Genomic DNA, 11504 nt, shown 5'->3' on the forward strand with positions numbered 1-11504 from the left:
ATAACTATTATTTTACATGAGAATGTGGCAAAAGGTTTTTATTCTACGAGCCAAATTAAGTTCTGGTCGAACTGTTCTATCCCGTCTGAAAAAGTCAGTGATCGCTCGCAGGCAAACGTCACTCCCTGTAATTCAAGGGGCAAAGGGGCATGGCCACTTCGAGAAAGACTTTTGTATGTGATTGGAGGCTTTGGTATCATTGAACCTCGGTGTTGATGTGAAGACCAGTGCTGAGACACTCCTGACATATTGCTTATAACTGCATGCAATCACAGAGAAAATCTGACAAAGCCAGTATCAGAACCTTTTTTTTTTTTTTTTAATCAAAAGATTTAATTTTATAAAATGAACAACCAACCGAGGCAATTACCAAGCAGTTACAGGCATCAGAATTACATTTCAACACAAGAAGACCTAGTTTTATCCTAATAAGTGATTGAAAACATTTGTTGCCCTCCAATCAACTTGTTTATAATAATAATAAAAAAAAAAAGGAAACCCCATTGGGTCCTTTTCGGGACATGGCCTGAATGTAATAAAGTCACAGCATCCCCTGCCAAATTTTCCTCATTACATTAACTATCAGGAGTAGTTAAATTTTTATTTGGTCAGAATTCACGCAAATTACTCTGGTGTCATAATCAAAAAGACGTCTACTCTCAAAATGCCTGAAATGTATTAAACCGTTCGGATTGCCAAACTCAATATTTTCAGACTGGAGGACGAACAAACGAAAAAGTGTATTTTGAACACAACTAATGTCGTTTGTCCAAATCTGCCAGTAAACAGATGCACATGCTAAGGATGGAAACATGGTTGCGTGCTTGAAATTGTGTTCATTCAGATAGAGTGCAAGAAGATTTGACAATGATAAAAATAGGTAACAAAATAGTAAAGATAAACTTAAGTTATCAGTCATGGTCACTCAATTTCTAACATTTGTCAAGTGTGAAAGAAAACAGTAGAAAAAGGCCAATAAAACTATTACGTGTAAGCAGGGAAAAAAAAAAACAACGCTTTCCATTTCCACTATTTCAACAGTTTTTGTCCAGTAACTCAACACTTTTTTAAAAACCTGATTAACAAGGACACAGTCTGTGACCTGACTGAATGTCAAAAACAACACAAAAAAACTAAAATAAAACAAAAAAATTCTTTACACTATTCCAAATCGAGCAGCGCGCTTCACTTTCTTTGCCTGTTGGGGGGTAAAAAAGGGAAAAACATATACATACACAAGATGAACAATCAGTGGGTGGACTACGGTCAAGACTCAACTTCTTGCTGTATGTTTGTCGCAAATTCACCATAAATAAAAAATAAATATCCAGAAACCCCCTTTTTCTTTATTTTTTTTTTAAATCGCTGCATCATTAAAAATTCAATTATTTTGTTATGAAAAAATACTCGTTTTGTTACGAATAAATACAATTGTTTCTTTTACAAATATAGCACAAGAATATTGTGGAGGGCCTAAATTCTTAAATGTTTGCTTCTGCCCTTTTATTTTTAACCTATACACAGTTATTTGTATTTTTAAAGTCTCTCTGCATATAATGGCTAAAATAATTTCCGCTCTTAATGGTTTTTAAGTGTAACGTTGTCAAAATTGGATCTGACATGATATCAAAGAGAATTGGGCTCATCACTGGTAGCATATTTACAGGTTCAACCATTGACAACCATCAGAAAAACAAAGTTACCTCGACGTCCGCGGAGCCAGTCACGGCGCCGCCTGTTAGGATGCCGAACCTTTCCTTCCTCTTGATCAGCTTCTCATCTGCTTCCATCTGTAGACGCCGAAAACATTCAACATTTAAAACTTCCCATCCAAATAAATCCCTTCACTTATGAGCTGAATACCATCACCACTGAATTAATCTATGTATTTTGCAGATTGAGAAGAATTGAAATTCATTCATTTGAATGTCATTGAAGCAGTACATACGTCGTTCGCGTATTTTTTTTTTTTTTTTTTTAATCACAAACTTCGCTCTTTCACTCACTGGTACAACTTAAACTATAAATATAGTGAAGTATTACTGTAAAGGACAATTGTATTTCGAGCAGTTGGAATGCTCAAATGATTTTTCATTTGTGTGATAGCTTCCCTGAATTTGGAATGGGTAAAGTTTGAGACGTCGCCACATCATTTAACTGTGATTCAGATTTTGAATGGCCGCAAATCAAGTGACCGAGTCTCAGGCACTCCGAAAATTTTGTGGAACTAGCCCACGCCCTGAACGAGTGTTGAGTGCAGCTCGGCCATATCGCTACATAGCCCTCAGTCTGCTGCAGAATGAGGTTGTCTCACCTTTTGCGAAAGCGACGACACGTTCATGCCGAATCTCTCCGCCCTCTTCTTCAGCTGATCCACGTTGACCTGCGGCAGACGCCAAAAGTTTTCACACGCACATAAAAGAAAAGGGTGCCATTGCATCAAAAGAATATGAGGCGAGCTTGGCGTCGTGTGAACCGCGGGGCGACCCTTACCGGCATGTTTTTGGCCATGGCGGTGCCTGAGCAGGAGAAGGAAATGATTGGTGTCGCGGGTTGCTTGTACATGACGGACAGCAGAGTAGCGCCAAAGAGTCATCATACACACCTGTGGATGAACTTGAAGCACTGATCGGTAAGCCAAACCTAGAAATGCAAGCACACCAGCAAAAAATATGTTACACCAGAACAAATTAAAAACACTTTAAATAACAGATTGACCTTAGCATTCCACATGTGGTATATATAAAAAAAAAATCCCATTGTGAAATCCCGTGTACTACCTAACCTTTACCCTAATACAAGACAAGCGACATGCCAAACTTATACAAACAAAAATGTAGAATGTCCAAACCCAACCAATATGACATATGAACACTTACATATTTTCAACTAGCACCCAGCCCCTTATGGCCAAATGTTCTTCCCGTGAACATACAGATTGATCCATGTTTTGACAAAGACCAAACTTAATGGTCAGTAGGCAAATCACTGGGTCTCACCTGGCTGCACGCTGGGCCTTCTTGTCCTCCGCTGATGCAGGCAGATTGAAGCGTTCAGCGCGTTTCTGCAGCCGCTGCTCAACAGAAGATTACAATTGTTGATAAATGTGAGGCTGTGTAACAAGTGATGGGGGGGGGGGGGGGGATGTAGTTCTGGATCACGTGTCATACTTCGCCGGCAGCAGCTGGAGGACATATCTTCACTATCTTTTTCTCAGTGGGCCTGAAAAATAAGCACGTAAAGAAAGGAAAAATACTTTTTTAAAGGCTTTTAAAACATTTACAGAACATTTCTACTCCACTTCCACTAACATAATTGCTGGAAACAAAGGAGCCACTTGGCAAAAGGAGTCAGCTAAACCAAATCAATACATTTGTAACTATTTAATGAGCAACTCCTCCAAGCCTTCCTGTGACTATTTTTCTATTTTTCACTAAAAACAGAGGGAAAAAAGGAGGAAATTTAGAATAAACTCACAGCTCTGCCACGGGAGATTCCAATTCTTTGACATCTTTGCCGTTGTCTACAATCTCGCCTTTTGAGAAGTCCTTTAACGCAAACAGTCACAATCCCAACATCAGACAGTATAGGCATGAGTTAACTTTGGCGACTGGCAACGTTACCACAGTGTCATCCGCCAGCACGTCATCCACATCCTCTTCTTCATCGGTGGCTTGTGTGATAACATATCAAAAACATAAAACACACAATGTCAGCCACACAAAATCATTTGTGGTTTTCATGCGGATGACAGAAATACTAGAAAACACAGGCGGGTGATAGAATCTAGCAAGGTGACAAAATTTCCCATAAATAAACACCGACAAAATCCTGAGTGTAATTGGATTGCTAAGATTAATGGAGCAAGAATTTTGAAAATTTGATGATCTGGTGGGGGGAAATCACCCTCAAATGAGAGTAACTTGATTATTGCTCAACATATCTCCTCAACGCTAAAACTTAATCTGGTAAATTCTAAATCTCCACCAATAGGATCGTATGGACCAAAATGTACAAGTTAATCTGTCGTCTAAGATTTACGTCAGGTGTTCACGTCAGTAATTTTTCAGTAATTTTTCTCAAAGCAACTTTTAGCTTACCGTGCTCATCTAGGAAGGCCTGCAGGCGTGCGATCAAGTCTCCCTTGTTGCCTTTGGTCTCGAGACCTCGGGCTTCACATTCTTGCCTCAGCTCAGCAAGCTAAACCCAACAGAAAATGTTTCACGAGTTAAAATAATCTATATTATGTATTTTTTTCCTGTAAACCCATTGAGTTCGTGAGTTTAAAAGACTGCGAGCAAGTTCACCCTCATGACACGTTGTTTATTGCTCCACTGGCAGTCTGCCGACCCGGCGGCAAAGAAAATCATTTTGAGATACCCGCCTCACGTTTTCATATGACGCCAAACTATTAATCTTGACGCAGTGGCACTTGTGATTGAAATTGTGTTTTAGTTGAATTGAAACATTCAAGGTATTTTTTAAACGTAATCGGTGCGTTTTGAGCTCGGGCGCAGAAAGCTCAAGACAACGTGAGCACATGCTAACGCTTAGCTTTAGCATTAGCAACCATTCGACACGTTAGCTGCACCAGCCCAACCACTTTGTTTTTTTTCGACACTCCTACAGGGGACATCGAAGAGATCATCCAAATAACTCCCACAAGAAACGATCAAAGCTGGGTAATTGTAGTCAATGAGTGGCACGACCAACCTTGAGTTTCTGCAGCTCGATCACTTCAGCCATTTTTGTTGATCAATCTTTTCCTTTCCTCCAATCAAATCGCTGCTGCTGCTTCTTCTTCTTCTACTGCTGCTGCTTTTTGTCATCATCTCCCAACTTTTCGAAATCTCGCGTTACATTTCAAACTTTCATCAAGGAAAGATGGAATGTCTACATTCAAAATCTAAGTTCACTAAACATGTGCAGAACAGTACATTCAAAAATAAATCAAAATGAACGAATAAATAGAAACAAAATTATGAGATGAAACATCTCCTTATATCCAAATAAAAAACATAAAACATCTCCCGAGATCCATTTGTTTGGTTGTGACCCATATGATTGTTTTGATAATTTCATTTCGTCATTCATAAACTAAAAAAGGTGAATATGCTTTACTGCCTAAAATATTGGAAAATATATTTTTGTTTTCTGTCCGCAAAAGACGCGTAGGTTTCTGAGCACCGCTTCTTACAACTTTGTAACAGCGACACCGTGTGGATTAAAGGACCATTTTTTTTTTTTTTAATCAGATGATTGGCTTACCTAGTTGGAGAAAATGGGAGAAGTTACATTTACGTGCATTTTGTAATACAGAGACTCTTTAATAGCTTTTAAATATGTAATATAAATGTTGTAAATGATGTAAATGTAATTAATGCTTTTTGGAAATGATCACTTGTTCATGTACTCTCCCAAATAATTTCCTGGATGGGCTCAAGATTCTGCACTTGACAAAAAGTAGCTTCGGGATGCTATTCTGACATCCTGGATAGAATTTTATGCAGCTGTCCAAAAAAATCACAAGCTCAACGGACACAAGGCATGCGAACCGGCTATCGAATAAGAGGTTCTATGTTAAAATGTAACTTGGCCTGTTGAAATAGCTTTTGATTTCACAAATACAACTTCGTAATGCTAAACTTCAACAAAAGACCACTTTTAGTGTTTTACAAGCTACAAAATGTCTCAAAACACCACTGTGCAAAAATCATTCGGAACAGTGCATTTTTAACAAAAAATTATATTTCATTTTTGAAACACAAACACGGTTATCACTGGGAGGTTTGTTTCAAAACATTCCAATTATTTTCAAACAGTTGATGACTTGCAAATTATACCAAGTCACATTTGCATAGATTTATAAAAAAAATCTTGCTTGCATCATAATTTGGAACACTGTATGGTTGAAGTTACATGGGGGCCAGCACTACTGATTGTGAAGTCAACCTAAAAATTTCATTTGATCTTAGATGACATTCTTCAAGAACCCCCATTCATTTCCTTCATTGCTGACTCTTAAGCAGTGCTAAGAAGAAAAACAGGTCAAATACGTACTGCTCAGTTTTGAGACTTGCGGACAATTTGAAAGAAAGCCAGATTCCAAACCAGAGCTTTATTTTCAAAGCGGTTTACCAAACAACTAGGCGGTAATACGATGGACTGAAAACTTTCTAGATCTATTGTCCCATTCAGAGGGGCCTTGCTTTCATTCTTCATTTTCCCATGAAAACAAATCAGCGCATGAGCGCACACACAGCCGCACTCACGGCTGCATGCGAATGGCCCCGTCTAATCGAATGACCTCCCCATTAATCATGGGGTTCTCGGCTAGCGCCGCCACCAGGTGTGCGAACTCAGCAGGGTCGCCCAGACGTGAGGGGAAGGGGACTTGACGCGCCAGAAAGGAGCGCACCTTCTCTGGAAGTCCAGCTAGCAGGGGAGTGGAGAACAGACCTGCGGGCAGGAAATTTGTGGATTACAGGCAAAAGACACCTCCTACAATTTCCTACATTTTAATAAGATGTTCCATTATCGGTCCCACACTGGGAAATTCCAGAAAATTCCAATGACCGCCAAACTAATTTCATATCATTTAGAGTAGGGTTGCAATTAATGCTTATTTTAATAATAGATTAATATGTCAATTAATTATTTGATTTGTTGGATAAGCCAAAATGTTGATGACTGTTTTTCAAAGTATACACGGCTCTTGCAGATGGATTATTTGGAATTAACAAAGAAGAATCTGAAAGCAGCGAATGTTCCCGTTTATGGTTTATCAGCAGCCTCATTTTAAAACAAACACCGGAGCTATAATCAAGACATTTGTTTACTTACCTGGCGCTATAGTGACGACCCTGATGCCCATCGGGGCCAGATCCCTCGCAATGGGAAGGGTCATTCCGACGATGCCGCCTTTAGATGCCGAATACGCAGCTTGACCGACCTGAACGCAACACGCATGTAGAACAGCGTCAGTCAATGTATTGCACTCGATACGCATACAGGCTTTTAAATGTTTTGATTGGAGGCGCCAAGGCACACTTGTTTAATATTCTTAATCGAACAAATTTTGAGCACCAGGACAGCAACGTGACAAGTGGCTGTCATCTTTACGGAATGCTCACCTGCCCATCAAAGGCGGCCACGCTGGCAGTGTTGACAATGCAGCCCCTGTGGCCGTCTGCGTCCGGCTCGTTTTTAGCCATGGCTCCCACAGCTAGACGAATCACGTTGAAGGTTCCTGCGATGTTCACCTGCGCAACACAAATTCAACAGCATCACAATCAATCGATTTTTTGTTATCTTTCATTGACATCCCAGATACTACTGATATAAATAAACCTTTATAGGAGTGTATAATTCTTTATATCCTAATGCAAAACTGCATGAAATGAATGGGAATTTATTGACTTTATTGCTAGTTCCTTAAGATGTAAATACCAAAGTGTTGCTGAATATCACTGAATCATATAAACCCAAAGAGAATTCTTGAATTTTACTGATGCCGAATTGCAGTGTATTGTGTTTAACGGGATAAATTATGAATACATTCGATAATTATAATTTGTCTTTTCTTTTGATCGAAGGTCTTACATTGATGACGCGCTGAAAGTCGTCCAAGCTGTGAGGGACGTCCTTCTTGAAGTTGTACGTTTTGACTGCAACGGCAATCCCGGCGCAGTTGACAGCCAGGTCTAATTTGCCAAACTTGTCTCGTGCCAAGTTCACAGCAGACTGCACTTCCGATTCTGACGTCACCTGCGAGACAACACGAGGTTGCGTCATGTATGGAACCTTTCCTGAAACTTTCCATGGAATAAAGATGTGATTTACAAGATTAGTTCAAGCTCATCAAGGACTTCATTCTGGCGTATTTATTTCTTAAATCAAGGTACTGCTGTGTCAGGACCATGCTAATATCAACCTGCATTTTAATTTGAGTCACTATTCAATATTGTAAAACCAGATATTTCCCTTCAATGTTTGTCAATTGGAAAGGTTGGAATTTACAAGCCTGGTTCTTATCGCTAAAATCCTTGTAGCCAGGAAAGAGACGACATCATGATCATTTGTGTACTTGCATCTGCTGGTGCAAAGGCACATCTGTCTCCAAGAGCAGCCGCCAGCGCTGATCCTTCGGAAGACGGCAGGTCCACGATGACGGCCGACGCTCCACTTTGCACCAGACGCTCCACCGTGGCCCGGCCTAGACCTGACGCTCCGCCCGTCACCAGGCCCACCATATTCTGAGGCCACGAGTAGAGGAAGCCATTAAAAGTAACACCAAATATAAAACCATCAAAAACTCAACCACAAGGGATAGTCACTGCATACTCAAGTAATAGTTGCCACACCAAGTTAAAAAAAAAAAAATCAGGATCATGTTAGAATGTGGATCACTTCTGGTGACTGGCAGAGTAATTTTTGTATCTTATAAAGTTATTTTCTATAGAGTAAAAGAAATAGGATAGTAATTTCTAATTTCAGATTCAAACAGCAGACACACGATATTTTGGGATGGACTAGTAACTTGAATTGAAAATGATTGCTTCGTGAAATTTGTCACGTTGCAATGTGAAATGATTCTTTTTTATTCATGTGAACACAAGGTCACGCTGACTACTGCGAGACGATCGCCGTAAGCTGCCCCAGGTATAAAGTGAAATGATGGATTCGTAAAGAAGGCTAGCCGGCATACTTGTGGGCACCTTTAGGAGTTGTGGTTGAATGAAGAGAGCTTGTGACAACATCAGGCTAGCGTGGACATGTTAGCCCCCGGCTGCAAAACTTGTAAACGAGCACAACCGGGATGACTAACACTACACAATTTTATATTTGACACACATGCAACTTTTAGACGTGCGCAGTAGAGGATGACAAAGGTTTCTTTTCTGTTTTGATTTCCTTTGCTCACCTTGACACACCGGATATTCGCCATGTTGAATTGCAGGCAACCGTTACGTCACCAGCGCCAAAGATCGTGTCTTGGCCAGATGCGTCACTACACATAAACTCTGATGACTCACTTTTTGAACTTGAGCCCTAAAAATGCAAAATATACAAAATAGTTTACAGTTGGCAGTAAAATGAAACAAAAATGAACAAATAAGGTGCATTCAAAATCACAAAAAACATTTAAGGAGTCAAAAAAAGAAAATACTCTATTATGGAGCAATGTCGATGCTTATGTGCCTGTCTATTTTTAACCATTTAATAACGTGATTTCATTCACAGAAATAGGTATTTAAGTTTAGTCAGATGGACCCAAAGCAATAAATGCCAGACTCTGAGCCATGACTTTACAGTTACTTAAAAAAGTAGGCTATTGAATGGAAACACCATTTACACAGCACACAGACTTTCAACCTTTATTCAATCACAAAATAAAAATACATTGAGACCAACATCTCCTTTTCAAATTGAGTATTTTTTTAAACCGGGAGTATAGCAAAAAAAAAATTCACCTAAGGGTACACATACTGGTTGGTGTGAAAGAATTCTAAATAGGCTAGTTTCTTGTCAAAACTGTACTATTTGGATGATTTTATGCGTAGATTAAATCGGATTGCGGAACATAAAAATATTATCGGGACTTTTCACTCTTAGGGAGAAGACCTAAAGATGCTGGTCCTTGTTAGCAAGTACACCTGAAGTTTTAAATGTATTTTCAAAAAAATAAACAAGCTAATACAGGTATTTCAATACTCGGGCAGCCTCTCGTGTCATATCTACAGGATGCTTTGGTTGCCGTGAGAAAGACAGTAGGCTGTATAGTCATCTCCCAGATCTGGTGTGATCCTAAAACTATACAAACTACTACCTCATCCCACACACAGCCCCAATGTTATGGTCTGGGAAATGACCAACATCACGCACATTCCTCTTGTAGCCTTCATGAGGATCAGTCTTAGGTGGTAGACGAGCATCTTGGGAAGCTGGGAACATTTAAAAAAAAAAAAAGTCATGTGTGGAACATGGGGTTCATGCAACTTCGAAAACAAAGTATGGTCATACGTATGGTATGGTCAAATTGCGGTACAATAACTAATCGATTAATTGACAACGCATCGATTATCAAATAACCAACACCTTTGCTGTTCATTAACAAAAGAGTGAGAACTTTTCAGACTTCATATTTTCCATATCCTCAGAATTTCAGACTCATATGAATAAATTTGATTTCTGGAGTCTTCCATGAAAGCTGACTTGATTACCTTTTGAGTTCTTGGTTTTCAAAATAAGTCTTTGGCAACCATTTCCCTTTACTTTACAAAACAATGATTGACATTTCTGCCCGATAATCATCAGTTTGGCATTTGCTGCTACTGTTGCAACCCCAAATAAGACTGAAAAGGCCAGCGTGCTGCAGCAAATTGAAATTGAGTCATAACTTGTTTATCCCTCATCGATTTTCCTTTTTGGGCAGTGGCAAAACACGTGTTATCAAAGAATACATAAATAAATCACTTTTTAATGAGATATATTTCCAATTTCCTTGTCACAATTGTACTATATTGTTTGCTACCCTAGTCAACACATGTGACAGCAGGCGTGTTTTGTTTTTAGCTTCTTTTTTTTTTTTACACTACCAACTTCGCCCCTCCTAGCTTAGCCTCAACGTAGGAACGGAAATCAAAATAAGCATGTCTTATCGGCCAATCTTCTTATCATACCCACTTGATTAAGTTTAACCGCTTAGTACTTCTATCGCGTTGGCTAAATGCTAACCCGATCACCATCTGAGCAACGCAGCGAGTTAACCACTTTGAAGACATGATTAAATATACAGCGTGAGTGCTAAGCAACATGAAATCTTCCACCAGGCCGCCAATGAGTCTTTAAGTCCGCTAACGGGCTAGCAGCTAGCTAAGCTAATATCAGTCGCTCACCTCAAGTGCCCCCGGCAATGAACCGAACAGAGCCGTGGCGGTCTAACAAGGAAAAAAAGGGGTCAAAGCGTGCCCCGCGCAGACTCGGTAAGGTAATAAAAAGAAAAAAGGAAGAAAAGATAACACAAAAGGCAACTTCTCTTTGCAATGCAGTTCAATTCATTTCCGACTGTCATCGTCGCTCACCATCATTACTTTTACTACTTTTGGCGGAAAGCGGAGCAGGTTTCTTCTTCTTTTACTTTCTTCTTCTTTCTTTCGGCGGTTGGCAAAAAACAATTCTGGTGCATTACCGCCACCCTCTGAAATAGAGTGTGGGTCTGGATAATCCTCATATTTAACCACATTATTTTTCCAAATAAAAAGACAAACACTAGATACGAATGCATGCTCTCATGTCTCTATTGTATAGGTGTCTAATACTGAAGCAAATCATGACCAAAACTGCCAATCCAAATAAAACAAAAAAAAGCAAACAAATGTTAAAAAATACATACACGTATATATATATATTAAAAAAAGCAGAAATAAATACAAAAAACAAGTATATAAATACAATTAAATATACATGTATATTTAAGTTTATATTGTATTGTTTTTATATTG

The 11504-nt window shown here is 39.2% G+C and overlaps 2 protein-coding genes across 2 annotated transcripts; both read right to left on the reverse strand.

Annotated features, from left to right (window-relative positions):
• Positions 1 to 295: 295 nt before the first annotated feature.
• On the reverse strand, positions 296 to 4853 carry sarnp (SAP domain containing ribonucleoprotein). The gene is made up of 11 exons (XM_061272290.1): positions 4714 to 4853; positions 4101 to 4200; positions 3624 to 3673; positions 3478 to 3548; positions 3171 to 3222; positions 3000 to 3073; positions 2606 to 2643; positions 2494 to 2519; positions 2315 to 2383; positions 1704 to 1790; positions 296 to 1198 (listed from the first exon to the last, which is right to left on the reverse strand). The coding sequence occupies exons 1-11, from the start codon at positions 4744 to 4746 to the stop codon at positions 1157 to 1159; spliced, it is 642 nt and encodes a 213-aa protein (XP_061128274.1). The 5' UTR covers positions 4747 to 4853; the 3' UTR covers positions 296 to 1156.
• Positions 4854 to 6103: 1250 nt separating this feature from the next.
• hsd17b10 (hydroxysteroid (17-beta) dehydrogenase 10) lies at positions 6104 to 9073 on the reverse strand. The gene is made up of 6 exons (XM_061272593.1): positions 8924 to 9073; positions 8091 to 8255; positions 7603 to 7767; positions 7134 to 7262; positions 6844 to 6952; positions 6104 to 6459 (listed from the first exon to the last, which is right to left on the reverse strand). Exons 1-6 carry the CDS (start codon positions 8945 to 8947, stop codon positions 6269 to 6271), a joined length of 783 nt encoding a protein of 260 aa, XP_061128577.1. The 5' UTR covers positions 8948 to 9073; the 3' UTR covers positions 6104 to 6268.
• Positions 9074 to 11504: the final 2431 nt, after the last annotated feature.

This window comes from Syngnathus typhle, linkage group LG2 (genome assembly GCF_033458585.1).
Source record: "Syngnathus typhle isolate RoL2023-S1 ecotype Sweden linkage group LG2, RoL_Styp_1.0, whole genome shotgun sequence".
NCBI classification, from domain to species: Eukaryota; Metazoa; Chordata; class Actinopteri; order Syngnathiformes; family Syngnathidae; genus Syngnathus; species Syngnathus typhle.